The 20730-nt window shown below is 38.1% G+C and overlaps 1 protein-coding gene across 1 annotated transcript in view; it reads right to left on the bottom strand.

Annotated features, from left to right (window-relative positions):
- Positions 1 to 20730, bottom strand: part of LOC306759534 (E3 ubiquitin-protein ligase rnf213-alpha-like) — a gene marked incomplete at both ends in the record, with an annotated part of 35870 nt that overhangs the window by 2656 nt on the left and 12484 nt on the right. The window contains 36 exon segments of the mRNA XM_079245202.1: positions 702 to 779; positions 1124 to 1328; positions 1668 to 1848; positions 2040 to 2117; positions 2251 to 2380; positions 2839 to 3090; positions 3362 to 3450; positions 3722 to 3896; positions 4537 to 4690; positions 5072 to 5175; positions 5266 to 5300; positions 5688 to 5775; positions 6057 to 6299; positions 6704 to 6808; positions 6973 to 7095; positions 7318 to 7508; positions 7601 to 7805; positions 8105 to 8219; positions 8436 to 8538; positions 8806 to 8951; positions 9385 to 9564; positions 9646 to 9746; positions 10113 to 10233; positions 10771 to 10958; positions 11301 to 11507; positions 12245 to 12402; positions 12538 to 12656; positions 12803 to 12985; positions 13817 to 13952; positions 14059 to 14209; positions 15917 to 15966; positions 16048 to 16161; positions 16381 to 16502; positions 16615 to 16710; positions 16929 to 17059; positions 17402 to 20729. Coding sequence (XP_079101328.1) covers positions 702 to 779; positions 1124 to 1328; positions 1668 to 1848; positions 2040 to 2117; positions 2251 to 2380; positions 2839 to 3090; positions 3362 to 3450; positions 3722 to 3896; positions 4537 to 4690; positions 5072 to 5175; positions 5266 to 5300; positions 5688 to 5775; positions 6057 to 6299; positions 6704 to 6808; positions 6973 to 7095; positions 7318 to 7508; positions 7601 to 7805; positions 8105 to 8219; positions 8436 to 8538; positions 8806 to 8951; positions 9385 to 9564; positions 9646 to 9746; positions 10113 to 10233; positions 10771 to 10958; positions 11301 to 11507; positions 12245 to 12402; positions 12538 to 12656; positions 12803 to 12985; positions 13817 to 13952; positions 14059 to 14209; positions 15917 to 15966; positions 16048 to 16161; positions 16381 to 16502; positions 16615 to 16710; positions 16929 to 17059; positions 17402 to 20729 — 8185 coding nt within the window.

Raw genomic sequence — 20730 nt, 5'->3', positions numbered from 1 at the left:
CTTATCCTGGGGATTTTAGACTGGCAGAGGATTCCAAAATGTGCGCGGCTTCATTTAGTTTACTTTGTTTGTACTCTCTGCTCAGTTGGACCAAACTACCTGGACAACATCACACAGTTACAACTTCCTGCTAGGGGCTGTAGTCCCTGACACAAATGGTGACCAACAAGAAATAAATAAATAAAAGGAAATAAGAAATAAAAAGGAAAACTGGCGCCTTGATTGGTCGGACAGAAAATGGCTCGTTCACTGCAAGTAAAGAATGGTGGAACACCAAGTTTCTGCAGTCTTGGGTGACCACTTCAAATTCAGTTTTCACCAGAATCCATCCAGAACGAGCATTAGACATGTTGCCAAATGACACGTTCTACGTCATTTCCTGTCTTTGGTTCACTCAATGGTCCGTTTGCTTTCACACTGCAAGTGAATTGCACCAGGGTTCTCCTGATGTGAACCATGCCCCCAGTTTTCAGGCGGAGCAGTTAGTCTTTTTAGTATGCACTAAGTTCAAATGTGCATCCATATTTTGGATATTACATATCCATAAGTAAATGGTATTATCTGTGGAAGTGGGCAAGTTTTTTTTCTTTTTAAATTATAAAAAAGACCAAATGTGCCAGTGTGAATATGCCCTGAAACCATCGATTATGATTAAATGAAAGAAAAGGTATCTTATATGACTATAGTGTTAGTTACTGTACCTGAGGCACTCTCCTTTTAACAGTTGAGAAAAGGGTTTCATAGTCTCTCTCTTGTGTGTTGACCAGAGTGGGAATTCCCTAAAATAAATAGGGAAACACAAAAAAAACCAAAAACGATTATGAAGTAATATAGATTACAAAGCACATTGGTACTGATAGAAGAGAAAAAAGATTTTGATGATAAAAATTGTTTAATATTCTTAGAAACAAAATAGATCTCCAGGCGACACCGTGAGCCCAATACCAATTAAACTGAGTTATATGAAATCTTGGTTGATGCCACTTGTGTAAAGTCTGTATTACTTTTTGTGCAACATGGTGGAAATTAAATGTGCCGCTGGCCAAGGTTTGGACACAGCTTGTGTTGTAGTTTATGCTCCTTCATTGATTGATATTGACTGAACCAGGCTCTGTGAACTCACTTTGCGGGTGATGAAAGGTTTGCTCTGCAGGAAGCGGGTGAGGATCTGTTGTTGGATGCGTGGCAGGTCGTACTGGGAGATTGTCTCATGACCACGCTCCAAGCTGTACTGGCAGTTGGATAAAACCAAAGGAAGCAGATCCTTCCCCACATCATAGTGGATCACATGTTGCTCCATTAGCTCTGCTATATTCACCTTGTAACTGCTGTAGACAGTTTTTTTTTTTATATCACAAAGAAAAAAAAAAGGCACAGGTAATAAAGAAACAGTGGTTTTAGTTTTATACAGTACAAATACTTTGTGTTGGTGATGAATATGTGTTTCACTCACCTCTTTTAGTATGACACACACCATATATAACATATTTATAGGATTAAAGCTTTTCTAAAACCTACACAAAGAGATCCGTGACACCCAAGAGGATCTCCTTCTTGAGTCCTTCAGATCTCTTTCTGTGTTGCATTTTGTTTTTTATTTTTTTACTCATCTAAATCTTACTCTAAAGTAATGTAAGACTCGTCTATAGTTCAACAAATGTTTTCACCTGCTGTCCTCTCCTGTGTAACTGTCCACAGCATTCACCAGCTCATTCTGCAGGGCTGCAAGGTAACTAACCAGTCCAGTGGCACAAAGCCCTGGACCCTGCCGCCGGGGCAGAAGATACTGCAGGTCACTCTTCAGGTCCAAATCCTCACTGCAAAATTCTTCTGGAATTTTCATCTCATCTATTTTTGGAAATAAAAAGAAAAGGATGTTTCATTGTGATGAAAAACCACATTGACCAAATAGGTCTACTTATAAGTCCACCATGTTTTCACCAGCTACGTTGTATGTGCACAAAACCACAACGCTGCATAATAATCAGCTGTTATGCTTCTGTGTCTTGTGGAGAGAAATGTAAATGTGTTGAACTTACTGCTGGTTACAGACACTCTTAGAAGATTCCAGGTTTGGAGGAAAATGTTAATGTGCTTTTCATACCATGTCCTCATTTCTGAAATTAAAAAAGTCAGAAAACCACTTGAAATAAAAACTAAAACAAACAATGACATGAGAAAATATAAACTTCTTTCAAGCTTTCTTTTTTTCTTGGACTTTTACTTAAATATTGGATTTAGTAAATGTACCTTTTTGTGTTTCTATGAACTCTGCAATGGAACCCACTATCTGTTCAGATGCGTTCTGGTACTTTCTCACCAAACGCTTCTGCAGGATTAGAATGTCTGGTAAAAACTTAATCTGACGAAATTCTTTCTCCTGGGAAGAAAAAAACCCAAAACAGGTGTCAGATATGTACATTTACACAATTGTGCACTTATTTATTAATATACATTCCTAAATTACATGTCTGACTAAAAACTGGTTGTTAAAATGAAATTGACTGGAAGTTTATACAAATATTCTAAGCATGAAATACCTCTAACCATGGTTTTAATATACCAGACTGGTGTTCTACCTTCCCTGACAGGTCAAAGACCTCCAACTTTGATTAAGTGGCTTTTTTTTCTTGAATCATGTTGGTAATAAAGTTGATGCCCTTGTAAAATGTTGTGAAGTGTCCAAAATACAATTCACAATCAGAAAGAACATCGAAGTCATATTCACAAACTCTAATCAGGTAATTATCAGCTTGTGTTGTTCTGGACAAACCTCTGTGTAGAGAGGTAAACTCAAAGGCCTTTTGCCACAAAGCTTTGCACTTTGTATGCTTTTACCTTCTGCAGAAACCTCCAGAGCAACCGCAGCTCCTCTTTTTGATCATTATGCTCTACTGTGTGTGTGAGACTGAGTAATGAGAGCCTCTCCCTGCAGCTCCACACTGCTGAACTGTGGACTTTGGAGTCATGTGGTAGTGATGTCAGGAAAGTACAATCATCCCTCAGGGCCAGCCTCATGATGCAGTTTGAAGCTACACGGGAGTCAGATCTGATGTTTTCTTTCACTTCTTGCAGAAGCTGATCGAGGTCCTTGTCAGAAAAAAATGGAACCAATAGTTACATTTACAATACTGAAAAATATCTTTATTGCTTAACAAAAAAAATGAAAAAATATCCTCAGTAAAGAAAGCAAATGGTAATTAAACTTATTAAGGTGATAAAAAAAAAAGAAGCAGTTTCTTGTTACAAGAAGTAGCAGAATATAAGAAGCTTAATGGTATGGTAAGCAGCTTACATTTTTTGTCAAATATAATAAAAGCCAGCTGTCAAATGTTTTAAGAAAATTACAATAAACAATTACCTTTAACTTTGGTGTAATAACATCTGCAGCCACTGTTGTCTCCCAGTTGTTTCTGGATGCTTTTGTTGAAAGGTGATGATCTATATTAGCTAGACAAAGTCCATTGACATATAATTAAAAATACGCAAAAACTATTACATCATATAAATACATGGTTCTGAAAGTGTATAACCTGAATATATACACATTTGTGTCAAGTATTCCTGGCATATTTCACAGTAGTAATTTTTGAGTATATTTAACAGTCTTAATATGTGTTGAAAATCTCTTCACATATTATAAAAAATACTAGATAAAGTACAATGCAGCTTTTTCAAAGTCTGAACACTCATTGTGGTTTGTGACTAATTGTCTACCTACTTTGATTGATCTGCAGTGGCTCTTGCAGGAATCTGAGTACCAGGTGAACAGTTGTAACGGTGTCATCTGCTCCTTTTCCCAACGCCTGTGTCAGCTGATCCAGATCTTTTATTATGTGTGATCTGAGAAACAAGCAAACATCCTCCACCAGTGGTTGGATGATCTGGTGGACAAACTAAAAAAGATGCCACCATTAGATTTTAATGAATTATCCAAAATGATTAGAAGTCATAATTACAAAGCAAAGTTACCAGTAATTGCATAGAAATTCCTACTAAATGATGTACATTGATACTTGTTTGACTAAGTGATCGTGTTGAAAGTGCTTTATCTACTTTAATGTTGCTCACAAAGCAGTGAAACATCCAAAACCTGCAGTTCAGTAGTCCTTGAAGACCGCATTTTGGACAACTCTGGCAATAGCAATGCAATAAGAACTCATTCATTTTAAAGTATTATTATTGTGTAGCATATTTTTCTTTTGAATTTAAAGGGTGTCAATCCTTAAATTTCTTTTCATGTCATGGTCTTATATGTCTTACTTTACGTACCATGCTTTCTATCCTAATTAAATTTCTCACAGTTATTAGACTTCAGATTTCTGGCTTTCTGATTTATATGGTAGAACTTTTCACCCTGCGTAGATTGTTTAGTTTGTCTTGCTCTTGTTTCTCACCAGGTCTCAGTTTACATTTTCACCCATATAATTTGTCATTATACTTTCTCTTATATACTCCTCTTGTTTTCAAATGCTAAAGCAATTATGAGAAAATGTATTTTCTAATTTTTTTAAAGGGTATTTCTCTTCAGCTGACCTCATGTTTCTCTGAAGCTCCCAGAGACATGGCCAAGTGTGTAATCAGCCTGACCAAAGTAAATGGAGTAAGAGACATGTTTTTGGTGTCAAGGGCGTCTGGGTTGTCTCTCCGCTCAGGGTCTCCCAGGATATGGCCATGTCTTGTTCGGTCCCTGAAACAAATCAGCAGCAGTTGCAAAAATAATATGAGGAGGATTTTTTTTTAAACATGAAACCATACAATATTTTGTAAAAAATAAACATGAGTACACATGGAGTCCACAGTGTCAAATACATCTGGTGAAAGAGAAGAAACGTCATGAACATTAAGATACTGTGTAGGTTATAAAATCACACATAACAGAGATAACATAGCAACTCTGCATTCTCTGATCTGTTCAGTGTTACCATTTTACTATTTTACCATTACAAAATGCTCTTTGTTGCCTTCCTCCCAGAACTTTGATTACCAAAAAATTAATCTTAACAGAGGGAATATTTTTTAAAGTCTGATGTTATTAGAGTGTGGCGGTCCTAATGCTAAAGACACTCACTGCTGTAACTGAATTTGTGTGAATCCATCCAAAGCTTTATGATGTTCCCCACCAACTTCCTCACCACACTCCAGACATCGACCTCTCTCCATGGGCAGGCCACACTGCAGAACAGGATAACAATATTGTTTCCCTGCTTATTGTATTTATTTATTGTGGAAATAAATCAATAGGACTAAAAAAGAATAACTTACCTCATCAACAAAGCATGGATGATTGTTTCGACACACTGTGGGAAAAAAAGAAGAAACCAGATCAAATCGTTTGAAGTCTCTCAGTTATTCCTCAGTTATTCTCTGACATGTGTAATGGTGCAAACTTAGGCAGTAGATGGGGTTCACCATGGGAGGATCACCAGTCCATCACAAGACCAACACAGTGACAAACCAGGCAAACAACTATGCACATGCACTCTCTCTTAGGGTAAGTTTAGTATATGTTTAATCTGCGAAGATATCAGAGAACCTGGTGGGAACTCATGCAAGCACTGGGAGAAAATGCAGGAAACTAGTTTTGATGCATCAGTGCAATCCACCATTCAATGGTGTCGCCCCACATGATCTAAAAGTGTTGTTGACAGTAAGATAAAAACTTACAGTCTAAGAGGAATACTTACCATACCAAGTGAGTTGCCCATAGTCCTGCTGTATGGCCGCTTGTGCAATAGCCACCATGTCATCAGGCATCGTGGGAATAAAAGCTCCCTACCAAAAGAAATAAAATTAAAATGTAGGAGGAGGCAGTTGGCTTACATTAAACCATTTAAACCATTTTTTGGACACCACTGCAGCAATTAGACATTTTTTCTTTTCAACTGTAAGATCCTGATTTTAAAATCCACAGTAGAGTTCATGGTCAGATTGACACAAACATATTTAAGTTTTTTTTATTCAATTTCAGCAGCTAAGTTCTAATTCAGATTTAAAAAAAAAAAAAAAAAATCCAGGAAAAATGGTCAGGGCAGGAAAAAATGAGACATATTTACCTGCATGCTTTCAGGAAACAGACCAAGCTGCTTGAGCGGCATCAGTAGGACATGATTCCCAGTGAGAAGTACAGCTGCCAGATGGATGACCAGCTCAGTGATTGTGTTGTCAAGAATAGTGTGTCCAGGCTGGATGGTCAGGGCTCCCAATCTGTTGTGAACCAAGGCTGATGCAAAGTTTCTCGTTTCTTTTTGATGCAGATACCTTGAGCCCTGAATGAGGTCTCCGAATGCTTGGCATTGCTACAAAGAAAGAAAACAATCAGCAGAAGTCAATAAACAAAGATTTTAAGCAAATGACAGCTTAATATCAGATAAAAATTTATGCTCAGCAGCGTTAGGATTAGCAGTTGTTAAGTAGTGTTGACTGGCCTGCACAGAACGCATTTCCTCCACAAAAGTGTCAGACAAGGATGCAGGTATGTGTTTATTTATTAAATGCATTCATTTGTGGCGCACAGAGGACCAAAATCTATGGATGAGTATTTTCATATTAGTTACATATGGGATACGTTTATCCTTCTTTTATTAAATTATAAGGTTTTATAAAAGAGCATGTGCTCAAATGTTTAATGTTACTTCAGTGTTTAATATTACTGTCCTAGTAAGTCAAATTCTGCACAGGTATATTTGATAATTGGTCATACCTCAGGAGTGGGTTGAAGACCTGCAAATCTATAAAGAGTTGTAAACTCTCGGAAAAGAGCCAGGAGGAGAAACACTGTCCGATTCCTTGGTGAGGTTTTGCATCTCTAAATCCATCAAAAACATAAAAAGTACAATCATGCATCTGGTTTCAGTTCTAAGGAATTACAATGTTCATTTAAATTATCTATATACTAAGTGGGTTTTGCTAGAAAACAGAAATAAGCTGGTGAAAGGTTTAAATAATGGAACATTTACAGTCAAGCAATACCTCGCATGCTTCTTCTATTTGGTCCACATTGCCATCCAGTACTGCCATGGCAACTGCATCCCTGACTGCTTTGTATTCTTCTCCATACACAAGATACTGGTCCATGTGACCTCCACCGTTGTTCTGTTTGGAACATGAATGAGGTTTAAGGTGCAAAAATGTCACAATTATGTTACTGCATTGATATGAATTAAACTGTTAAGATTAGGAAGGACTCTGAAGTCGAGGAGAAAAGGACAATAACTAATTTTGACTGAGATGTTTTATACTAGCAGATGGCCCCACTGTCTGCCTTCTGGAAAACTGGTGACTGGTGTTCTGGTTGTAGACTAGGTAGTTGTGTACCTGTGTCTTGATCTCTTCAGGAAAAAGCCAGCTGAAGTCTGGTTGTTTAACCAGTGTCTGGACCAGCTCCACACCCTGCAATTCACTGATCTTCCGGATCAGGTAAACACGGTACCAGTCATTGCCACCGTCCTCACAGAGTTTAACCACATTGTTTAGAAAGACATCTAATCCATCTGGAACTCTGTTGTCTGAAACAGCAATTTAGTTCAATAAATGTCTTTTTTTTTTTTTTTACTGAAATCCAATGCAAACTGTTTTCATCAATGAAATTGTATCTCACCTGAAAGTTTGTCACTAACGAGCTGGGCACCTAGGCTGAGAGTAAGGCGCAGCTGGGCGATGTGCTGCAGGTGCTGAATAGAGACTGTTGACGGAACAGCAGCAACTTCAGTCAAACAGTCCTGAAGGAATTGTGCTTCTTTGTTGTAAAATGGAAGATCTGCAGCCTTATTGCCTTCCAAAGGCATCTTCTCCCACATTGAGTCCTACAAAGACAGCCATGTCATTGTCTGTTCAATGGACCAATCAGGAGCAATCACAAAATGTCATCAGAGACATATTGTGTATCTACTGTCCAAACTTCTACAGAACCTGCTATCACATTACACATAAACTTGTACTTGGAGATGCTAAAAGCAGAAATGGTTGCTTTTTCATGGTTCAATAACAGCATTTTAAATGCTTTTTCATGGTTCAATAACAGCAGTTAGCAGTTCAGTTTAAAGTAACATTTATTTTGTTACGCTGTTGCTGTGAGTCCAAAACAAAACTGAAATGGTCTTACCTCCAAGCAGTTGATGTATAAGGCATAAAGTTCTGCTTTATCTTCTTCATCCACAAATCTGCTGCTTTCTATGACTGACAAATGCTGCTGCAAATATTCTTTGACTTCATCAAAGCTGAAAGAGTTATGTTAATTGTCACCCGGATGCAGGGAAAGATCTATTTGTAAATGAGCTGCACAAAATCTATACATGTGTGCACAATCAAATAATTTTTTGTTTTAGCGTCACAAAAGTAAAAAAAAATTCTTGGCATAGTATCTACCAGGATGGCACTTATCTCCCAGACAATCTAATTTATGATCATTAATATTCATATTATTGTTCACCTACCTGAACTTCAGGAGCAACTTGAGGATCACAGATCGCACAACTGGGTTTTTATCAGGTGACTCATCAAAAGGTGACAGAGCTTTAGTGTGAATTTTTTCATGCTCTAATTTCAGGAAAAAAGAAGTTTAAAAAACTTGCCAGCAGACTGAACACGTGTAGCATTTAAAATGAAAAAGTATAATAATTTTGCAAATAGAAGCTATTTAAAAAGGATTGACTATTTTGATAAAAGGAACCAACTTGCATTATCACACAGTAAAAAAGGAACCAGTAATATGAGAGTGTGTACAATGTCTTTACAACTGGCATATGGAGTGTAAGAAAAAATTAGCACCATTTCTCTTGATGCTTTCTTGTCAAGGAGCTATACCTGTCTCAATCTTCAGGTAGGAAAGCAGTTGTATGATGACGTCACGGCTCGGTGGCTTGTTGTCCTTGAAGCAGACAGTTGAGAGCAAATCAATGAAGAAACCATTGCAACGTCGCCTGAAATCTCCATTTTTCTTGAGAGATGCTCTGTAGTCATGAAAAAAATGCAGTATAAAAAGAAATGAACATTGCAAGTAAAAATTTACAGTGCAGATTTAGTCTAAAAGACACTATTTCCTAACTTTGTAAAGATAATGTTGCTGATTCAAAATTGAAACAGGATGGGTGTGTGCAATGCACAATTACTGCCGCAAAGCTCTGAACAATGCCAGAAACAAATTCTTGCACACTTGACCCTGGTAGTGATGGGATTAATGAAGGTCATGGCATGTAAATCTCTTATCCAGAGCATAACCTGGTCCTGGGCTGGTTAGCTATTCAGTATATGTTGCCATGGTGATTTAACCCGGTAAGAAGTGAACCAGTTCTGTTGTGATGTCACCTCAGATTTGATGCTTATTTTGTTTCACTTAAAGGTTTTTACTGATTTCAACATTGAGCCACATCTGAAAATTGTCACCTTATATCTTCAGAGACATTTGGCTGAAAATCATTTGGTAATGGTTGCCTGCAGCTGGGACAGGATGTCTGCGCTCCATCAAGGCTTGTTTTGATGCACAGAAAGCAAAAGATGTGATGGCATGGCAGCCCTATAGGGTCCTCGGCTTCTCTCATGCACACTCCACACTGAAATCCATACCTTTGAAAAGGTGGCCAGCATTTATTAAAGTTGAACATTTAAAGACTGAAATATCAATTAAAAGTTAAACAAAGGGATCACCTGAAAAGTTCATCAACGGCTCCTTGTTTACAAGACTTTAGTTTCTCAATGACAGCTTCAAAGGCCTTCTTGGATTTTACATCCGAGTTTCCCTCAAGAACCTTGAAATAAGGTTTTAAAAAAAAAGCATATTATATATGTATATATATATATATATATATATATATATATATATATATATATATATATATATATATATATATATATATATATATATATACATATTTATATATATCAATGATAACAATAACAATAGTTATTAGTGTTTTTTCCCTTCTTTCATTATTTTGTTAAAACAGAGTAAGGGCATTGGTAAAGGTGCTACAACATTTTTATATATAAAATGAAATTATCCACAAGGGAAATACAGGAGAAACTGAAGATAGCAAAGGACATTAAGTTAATAACTTTAGAGATGTTGGTATATGTTTGTAGTGGAAAACAGTGGTCACAATATATGTACTAACCTTGCTTAAGGTGTTCATGTGTTTCAGCACAAGTGATTTGAGCTTTTTGTCTTCACTTTGGAAACCCACCAGCATGTGTTCCACGAACAATGAAAGGATGTGGATGCGTTTCCAGCCATGACTACAAAACATAGCAGATGATCCCAATATTAAATATATCTCCACACATCATCTTTTTTTTTTTTTTTTTTTTTAAATTGTTAAAGTGATTCTTAGTTTGAGTAAAGTCAAATCAGAAGAAAAGTCTGCAAATCAGCCATGGTTTGAGGTATGTAAGGAAGTATATTTCATCATATTATGTTGTTTTAAATGTACTGTCTGTGTTCATGTTGGTGATCTCAACATGGTTGAATACTTATTCAGTCTTTGAATAAAAGGCATTAAAAATGCACCACTACTCCTGTTCATACAAACGATTTATTTTCTTTGTTTGGATAAGTTCCAAGCATCTTTTGAAGGTAGTGAATAGCTGACATGATGTCATCTGCTTTGAGCAGCCAGTCTGATGCCTATGGTAGACAAACTTATATGTTCAAGTGAGCACTTCATATGCCTACACCACTTTACGGGCATTTATTTTTCCCACTACTTCATCTCTGAAAATTTTTCAGAATAAGAAGATAATTTTTTGTGTCAGCTTCATGCATCAGTATGGTACCTGATTTCGCGGATTACTTCCTTGCATCGCTCTCCATATGGATGGATGCCAGTTTGGGAGCAAATCAACTCCAAAGATGCCTGCAGTCTTTTCACTTTTCTCAACCAGCCCAGACAGAGAGCATCGGAATCCATGTTTGGAGGTTCCAGGGTTTCAACACATGCCTTTGCTGCATAGACGTCCAAAACCTGAAGAATTACAAATGTTCGGATTTAGCATTTTTGTGGTTATTCCATAATGTGGAGCACAAAAAAATAATAAAAGATGTCACAATATGAGAATAAATCAACAGTGAATTTTGTTTAACTTGTCAAATTCTGGGGTAATTAGCATTTATTTAATAATCAAAACATCATATTAATAACTTCACTCAACTGCAATAAAAAAAACATGCCCTTGACATTTTTGTATATAGTCACTGTACAACAATTTCTACAGTCTTTCTTACAGTACATTAGAACACATAGATAGTTCAGTAAAGTAAAAAGTCTCTTCAGCACATGTTTTAAAAAATGTAGAAATGATTTTACCATCTCAGGGGAATGTTTCATATGCAGATTTCTTCTTCGCAACAAGAAAACAACTTCAGAGTGAAGAGAAATCATCCGCAAGAGATTCTGAAGACGGCTCTGATAAAAGTGAAATGCAATGTGTATGTGCAGGAGAGAAAGCTCTTCCCGGTTTCGTTCTTGTGTCCGTACTTCATCAACACAGCTGGCCAGGGCTTCGACCAAGATCTGGCAACAAAATGCATGATTGATGATGCAGCATTTGCTGCAGTAAATGCCACTATCAAAAAGTGGGATACAAACGTTTTTAAAGAGAGTTATATACATTTACATTATACACATATATACATACATTTTTTCGGACAGTTTTAGTAACATGTAATATCAAAGTATTATTTTAATGCTCAATAGTTTACATTTTTCTTTTCTAATTCTTTTAAACAGTACAGGCACTAAACAGTATAATCCCTGATTAGCACAGAGATTCATAAGCAACACATACCCACAAACACACACACACACACACACACACACACACACACACACACACACACACACACACACACACACACACACACACACATAACATTCATTCATTTATTCAATTATTATCCGAACCACTTAGTCCGATTAAGGGTCGTGGGGAAGCTGGAGAACACAAAGAGACAAACAACCACTCACATGCACTCCCATGGCCAATTTATGGAAAGCGATTAACCGAGCATGCGTGTTTTTGGACGGTGGGAGGAAGCCGGAGTACCCGGAGAGAACCCTCACATACACGGGGAGAACATGCACATACATAACTTGACATCTAATATTTTGCTTGGAGACACTAAAGATGAAACCAAATACCAACAAACTATTACACAAACAAGTGCTCTTAAGTAAACGTACATATGAGAAAAGTTAGTAATTACATCACACTTAATGATACAGTCTTTCAGCACTTAACTGACTCTCACCTGTAGTTCGTCATCTGACGCTACTTTCATCGTCATGGAAACAAAATCCTGCAGGTATCTGTCGAAGAATTCTTTCTTCATTTTGTCATTTACATTTTGGGCCATGTAAAGACCGATTGGAGTGTTCAAGTACAACTCGTGGAAATGACGTGAGAGACCTGCAGAAGTAGTTGAGAATGCCACTAACATGTTAGTCAGTCTAAAATAGCAAGGTCTTTTAGCTGTAATGTTATTATTTTTTTATATAATTTTATCACCAAACTGTTATCTAAGTTACTAATCAGTTTATTTACTTTTGTGTCTGAGTGTTTGCATCATAATTCCATCCAAGAAATCTTTGATCCACCAGCTGAAGGGCATGAGGCAGCGCATGGTGTTTTCGCCCATGGTATGGTTTTGTACTGTTAATACCCTGGAGATGTACAGGAGAAAGAACAGAAATTACATGAATAATTTGTAGATTTAACATTGTTGGATAAATAAATGACTAATTTCATCCTGTTTTAAAGAGTTTTAGTTGAAAATTGACAACATATATTAAAATCAAGAGATACTAACTTGTTTTCTCTCACATGCGGTACACTGAGCATTTCTTTGCTGGCAAATATCTTAAGCCACAAGTTCCTGACTTCTTCCTCTCTATCCAGCAGAAGCTCCAAATTACAGTCTCTGTCAATGACGGAGACCAAGTTGGCAAGAAGTGGAGTGACAACTGCTTGGATTTTCTTCCACAGTGTGTGACTATAAATAATAACCACATGGTTAAAATCAAACTTACCGTTGAGGACTTGTATAAAAACTAAAATCTCAGAAAAAACATATAAGATAACAATTTTGTTGTAGTGGTTCATAGCTAAATGACTTGTTATAACTGCAAATCAGAAAAAGTTAGGATTGTGTACAAAATGCTCTGACATAATAACCGTTAAAAAAACAACAACAAAAAAAAGCTAAACTGAACTTAACTGTGAACCCAAATTATCAAAAGCTTTCTCTCATTAAATATGCCCTAATTCCTTTAATCTGTTTCACAACATATGAATACTAACAATGTTCTGATAGGGGCCCTAATTTAATTTAATTTAATTTAATTTTTTGGACTGTGTAGCAAGACTAAACTGCATAAATACTAACAAAAAATATAATAGATGAGGCTAATGAGACAAATCAGGAAAAATTCTTGGTTCAGATGATCAGCAATGAAGGTCAAATGAACTCCTCAATGCCTGTTGAGACAAACCATATTTTAATCTTATTTATTCATTTGCTTTTAGTCTATTTAATTCTGCATTTAATTTTTTTATTTTTTTATTTATTTATGTTTATTTATGCAATTCTAATTAAATTATGCTCTTATGAGGTTAATTGCAATTATTTTTTGTTTTTGTTTTTATTTTTATTTTCCACTCTGTTTCAACATTTTCTGATTTCGGATTGAACACTGATGTTCACACTGATCGGAACAACAGCATATTTATTAATAAATAATGAATAAATACCATGAACTGAAGTCATAAAAAAGAGAATTCCATGTGGAAGAATTAGGAAAATGTCACATAAATGAGAACTTACAGGAATGTTCCTCCCTCTTGGAGTGCACTGACATTAGACGCCACATTAAGAATCCAGTTTTTGGGATTTGGGATGCTGGATTCGTATTCTTTTAACAAGTAGTGGAGACGCTTCCTCACAGTGTTTGCAAAGACACCTTAAAAAAAATTTTTTTTTTTTCATTTATATTTTTTTATCTGTGCTCATTTGCTTAATGTGTATACAACAACTGTATCATATAAACGAGTGACTGTTATTCTGACCTTGTGACTGACTTTCATCCAGAAGTGTTAGCAGGTTCTCAACTCTCCTTGTGCTCAGTTCTCCGCCCTCTGCAGCATCTCTGAGCATGCCAACAGCACTTTGCACACAGCTCCTCACTAGATCTGCTGTATCAAAAGCGTCTCCCAAAACCTAAAATGTCATGGGATATTAAGGAACTTAAAAGCAACTTTGCATCTCAATAAGGAAAACTGTCAAACATCTCAATCCCATTTCAAATAATGTTTGTTTTTAGTTATTAAATATAGAAGTTAATTTATAAAAAACATAGTCAGAAAACCCAGCTGCTTATACGGGATATATTAAAGGCCACAAGACTTAGATAACTCATGTTTTGCTAATTAAACATGACTTGAAAAAACATTACATGTTAAAAGAAGTCATGTTGCCTGAATTAAGAGTAGGAAATTACATAATACAACTGACACTTCACAATTATTCATTAGTGGGGGAGTCGGCAGGGGCGATGGGGTCCTCCCACGCGCCTATTTCTGGGGCTTTGCCGGGGGGTTCGGGCGGGGGAGGTGCTGTCTGGTAGACCTGGGCCTGGGTTGGCTTGGCTGAGGGAGGGCGCTGCTGGCTCTGGCGGGTGCTGGGTCAGCTGCATTGGTGGGGGGTTGGGGGGTTGGGGGGGGGGGGGGGGGGGGGGGGGGGGGGGTGCAGGGAGTAGTGGGCATGGAGGCCTTGATCGGGGTCTACCTGCCCTCTACCCCCAAGGACATCTCACATGGGGCAAGGACAGATGAGGGTGAGTGGGAGTGAATGGATGAAGTTGTGAATGAAAGGTGAGAGGTGTGTGTGTGTGTGTGTGTGTGTGTGTGTGTGCACAAGTGTGTGGGTGTGTGTGTACATGGGCCTGTGGGAATGGATGGCAAGGGGGGTCTTGGTGCTCGGGGAGAGCAACTGGTGCGCTGGGGTGCGGCCTGGCTGCTGCTTGGTGGTGGGGCCCATGCTCTGTCTGCCTTGGATAGGTGGGGCCAAGCTTTGCCGGTCCATGCCCGCTCGGGGCCTGTTCCCTCTGACTGTGGGGGACTCTGGCTGCCCCCCCCCCTGCCACCTCCTGGGTGGGTGCATGGCCCGCTTCATACCGGGGCGATTTGAGTCTGTGCTTGGGGACAGCTGCTAGCTGTCCGGGTCTCGGGGTTCTATTGGCCTGCCTGTAGCCTTTGTGTGGGCAGGGCCACATTGGCATGATCATTTCTCTAAACACATTCCACTCTGTATGCTCTGCATGTGACACAGTCACCGAGTCGTCTGCAGGTTTATCCACTAACAGCAGCTTGCTTTCTTTCTGTGTGTCTGATTTAGCTTGTGAGTTCTAGGTTCTCCTGACAGTTGATGGCTTCACCCTCCCGCAGGGGGAACATGACTCCAATGTGTATGGGTGTATGTATATGTGTATATATAGACGGGTGCGTATTGATGCTTATGTATATGCATACATATGTAGGTTGTTCTCTCTCTCATTCTTTCTATTTTTCTCTCTGTGAGGTGTTTTTCTGTTTTCTCTTCTTCTGGATTCTCTTTCTGTCCCTCTTCTATCCTCTCCGGTCCAGCAACACAAACTTTGTAATACAAACAATTATGCAAAATAAAGAAGAAAATAAAATAAGAATCCAGAATATCAAAGGAAGGATTATATCTATAATGCTCCTCTAGGCAAAGTAATTTTGCCCAGCAGAACACAGCTTCCAGATAATCATTCTATTTGCTTAAATGCTGGACAAGACAAAAAAAAAAAAAAAAGAGTAGGAAATCAGATCTATTCTGTTTGGACTGACTGGTGATTATGATGATATTCCTTCAGGTTTGTGACAGTGAGAGGAAAATATCACTCACAGCATTGTCATTATTTTGTGGCACTCCGACATGGTCTTCAATCTCCATGGCTTACATAGAAAGAACAAAAGGTAAACGTGTTAACATGACATACATAATTTTCAGTTAAATAATGAAAATATAGTACTTACCTTCGTCAGGATCTTCAAACAGATCACTGATGCATAGATTTTTCATGGAATGAACATCAGAGACAAACTCTTTTGATCTTCTAAGATCATCAATGTGAACAGACCTCCAAGGCCCTGGAAAATTCAAGTTTTTTTTTTTAACTGCAACCTCTTTTATCTGCAGCTTTTGCTTTTAATTTGAAGATATTGTACTGCACAACATTCTGCACATGAAATGTCAGATAATTCATTTTAAAACCATTATACAAATGGTTAACTTTATTTATTTTTTTGCTTTTCAAGCACATTGTGATAAAGTCACTGTACAATTGTATATTTTAGAGTAGGACTCACCACCATGAAATCCAACGTAGGTGGTGCCCCCTTCCATTCGAGGAAGTTTGGTAACAAAGTACACAAACATCTTTGTGTCATTGTTAGTGTTGGACTTGTTTATTTCGTTGATGCATGCATACCTTAGAGAAAGAATATTTCAACTAAATAAAACAAGGAACCAAATGGAAAAATTTGCAGAATTTGGGCAAAATATGAAAACGGAAACTGTAATATAATTATCTTCACACTCACTTGGCCGAAGAATGAATATTTCGTAGGCGAAAGTCTTCCCCATGCTCTGTTTGGACAATGAGGGCTTTGTCTTTATGTGTTGACTCAAGAAATTCCCTAAAACCAAAACGGTCATGACGTATTTAGGTAGGGAGACTTGAACGTAAAGCACAAAGTTCTACGTACATTTCTATAACAGAATGGACAATATCACATTTTTCTCAAACAAAGAACTAAATAGAAACAGAAGAAAAAAACACAAAGGATTTAGTTTGTTAGGCTCGATTAAAATAATCACCCAAGGACTTTACATTCTTAACACGAAACTTCCACACCTTATTTTCTTGAGGAAAGAATATTCTGTGTCAAACTGTTGCAGAGACAGCAGACTGATAGCATCAAGTTTTGTCACATCATACAGTTGGCGAATGTCTGCTTCAGTCAGGAGCCTGGAAAATGTTGTGACCTTCAAAGACAAAAACAACAATTTATTTTAAACTTATTATTAGTTTTCTAAAAGAACATGCCGTATATGGTTATATAGTCTATGTGTCAAAATAAATTTTAATGAAATAACCAGTTTAATTTTTTTTAAATATAATTTCATTCTATTTTATTATCTTATTTCCATTAATGTTCTCATTTATGAGAACATTAATGGAAACATATTAACATTACATTGATCTCTTAATATTTTAAGATAAGGAAAATATCCAGTTGTATATATAGGTATGTATATATATATATATATATATATATTTTTTTTTTTTTTTTTATATATATATATTTTGTTTTAATGAATAATTACCTCATTGAATGAAGGATGTGGCTGTTCTGATTGCTTCATCTGATAGACAATGTAGTCTCCCAGTGAACTGTGTATTTTCTCTTTCACAAATTCCTCCTTTAGATGTTCTTTTTCCTCATCAGACAGTCTGGATTTGTCCAAACGAACAACCGAGTCAGGAGTAGCGCAGTTGAGCAGAATTGTCTTAGCTTTGTTCAAAGTGACTTGAGCATCTGTATCCGCATTTTGATTCTCTGTAACTTGCAGGACTACAGAGGAACATGTGTCAGAGTGGAAGCCAATGAAGACGTCAATTGGAACGTACTGCTTTTTTGTTAAATGTTGCCCACTAAGGGAAACAAAATCCTTGACCCAATCCTGGAGTTGTCTGGCAATGTCCTTCTGGTCATTGTTGAGGACAGTGTTGATGTCCAGGTAGTGCTTCTCCAACCTGTTAATGAGTGGGATTGGAAACTGCTCATAGACCACTTCTTTTTCTTCAATGACAATGAGCCTGAATTTTTTGTGAACTCTGCATTTCACACGATGTGTGCCCAATCCAAGATCAACATATTTTTGGCCCCCTAATGTTACATAGTATTGGTTGAGAGCGTCATATAGACTTTCATACAGATTCTGTAGGTTCAGAAGAACAACTGTCTGCCCGGTCTCCATGCAAACCTTGACACGATTGATGTTCCTGCAAATCTGCATGTACTCTTGATCCTTTGGGAAGCTGGACCCAAAGATGATTTCTGGGTGGATCTGCTGAGACAAGAATATTTGCTGGAGAATCTGAAGCGCTGCGTAGTTTTTAGTGAGGATTAGAAGGTAACGGTTTTCTTCTGTCTGGGAGTCTGGAGAGATGCTTTGTTTGACCATGTCAATGGTAGTGATACTTGCACTGGTGAAGGTATCACTTAGTTCTTTACTGAAAATGCCAATCACATCCACATCATCTTTTCCGCTGAAGTTTCTGAGGACTGCTCCAGTGATCTCATCTCTAGTAGGACACTCATCAGTCGTTTTTGTGATGGAAAATATCATCTTTATCAGACTGTAAAAATCTCGCAGCCCAAAAAAGCCTTTGCCTTCTTTGCATACTGTCCTGTACGCTTTAGCAAAGGGTGGAAAGAGGTGTTGGATCTTCTTAAGATTAATTTTTTCAGATGAGCATATTCCTCTGGCACTTTTGATGAGCTCTTGCTCATTTAGATCTCCACGAGAAACAAAAATCCCTCGATTCATCTTGGCAGGGTCCAGAGCCCAGTTGGAAATTCCAATGAACCCAACTCTTTTATGAGGTTGAGGCTCATCATCAACACAGCCCTCTTCCAATAATGGGTGCAGTGCTTTCAGTGGCATTTTCGGGGAATCCTCAGCCAATCCAATCTCATCAAGAACGACTACTGAGATGTATTCATCCAAGTTTTTGCTTTCTTGGAAGCGGGCACATTGCTTGAATGTGTTGATGATTCCTTCCGGAGTTGAATGGGGGCTACACTGGAAAGACACCAGATGTATCTGCTTCAGCCTCTTGAACAAGTCAGAGTGAGAGGTAGGCCCTTGCATTGCATCTGCAATTAGAGTTTTAGACAGTGATTTGGAGCTTCCTGGTTTTCCAACAATGAACAAAGGGATTCTCAGCTCAATGCAGACCACCATCATGAAGAAGTTCTCTTTCAAAGCCTCATTCCTGGCTATTGTCTCACCCATAGGTACACCACTGAGGAGGAGGTCCTGCATGAGTTGGAGTTCTTGCACCATTCTCTGCGGTGTGTAGTCACGAGGAAGAATCTGACTAATAGTTTTCTGATACTGCCCTTTGCTCTCCAAACATGACTGGTAGCAGATTCCAGTAGCCATCAAGAGTGACCAGATTTCTCTGTCACTAGCAGGTGAAAACTGCTGTGCGTTTATCTTCTGAGATTGTTTATTGAAAAAGGCTTTGAGCTCTTTTGCCAGCATTGGGTAATTTCTGTAGAACCACACCAACACTTGAATGCAACGTTCAACATCCCTCAAACTGACAAAGCTGCATTCATCATTCCTCTCCCTCATGAACTTTTGTGATGATGATAATACTTGAGTGATAGTTGGAATGTGATGTTCTGCAATCAAGTTAGCTTTCACCTCTCTTTGTACTATTTGTTCAATGTAAGCATGCTCTGTTGAGTCGCTGAGCTGCCCAAAATCCCAAACAAGAGGCATCATGCTGGGTGGTAAAACATGAACACGGTACACCAACTGGCGAAGAGGAATGGAGCCAAGCTTTTCTTCAGTGTCCTGAACCCGGACCCGGTATCCCAATCCTGAGGACTCTAACCTCTCAATCATCTCATCTGTATGCTTCCTGTAAGGATTGCAGGCAGCAATAATCTGTAGACCTGTTTGAGAGCCAAGCTCTTGTCCCTGCACTGAGTTGTCACAAATGATTTCCTTGATAGTACTGATAGCTTCTGTGGTGTTTGCCTCGTCAAAGAAAAGAACAGAGTCAAGTTCATGATTCTCTTTGTTGTGCTTTGCAATAATCTCGGCTTCCTTCACTTTACCATGAATCATCTTTGATGTAGTTCCTCCATGAACCTTGACCAGCATCATGTTTTCTGCTTGTGCTCCACATCTTCTCAATTCACACATGAACTTTATGAGTCTTGTCTTGCCACATCCTGTCTCACCCATTATGATGACTGGGATGCCACACCTGAATCGCATGTGTATTGCCATCATTTTGAGGATATTGTCTGTGGTCAGTTCATAAGTTTCATCAGGATTTGTTGGCCACTTGATTCCAAGCACACTGCACAGATGTTCAATCTTCTCAGCTTTGGAAAGCTGATCAAAGTCTTTATTAAAAGGGACCCTTTGAACTTTTAAGCCAGTGTACAGATGTCGAGACATGATGTTTTTCTTAATCACTTCTCCTGTTGAGGGATTTATGGCATCAACTCCATTCTGGTCATTGAGCTTCAGATGGAATCCAATGAAAGTCATTGAAGCGTGGTCATCATTAAAGAAGATGTATGGATGAGGCTCTGTTTCCCACCGTTTTCGAATGAGGAATGGAGCCAAGTCTTTTTCATTTAGCCCGGTGATGTCGATTTGTTGCCTCCCAGGGCTCTGGTCAGTGATGCATAGTGATGGGGTTGCAAAGTCTTTGGACATCAAGATCATGAACTCAACCACAAAGTTTTTGAACCCACAAAGAGTGTCGCCAACAAACTCATATTTGCAGAAGTCTGAATTCTCACAGTCTTGCAACTGAAGATTAAGGAACCAGACAAAATTACGTATCTCTGCCCATGACGGATCTATTATGCCACAGTAGATTAAGAGTATCTGAAGACACT

The sequence above is a fragment of the Telmatherina bonti genome (genome assembly GCF_933228915.1).
Source record: "Telmatherina bonti genome assembly, chromosome: 8".
Lineage (NCBI taxonomy): Eukaryota > Metazoa > Chordata > Actinopteri > Atheriniformes > Telmatherinidae > Telmatherina > Telmatherina bonti.
Note: the sequence above shows the minus strand (reverse complement) of the source record. Positions and strands in the feature narration are given on the sequence as shown.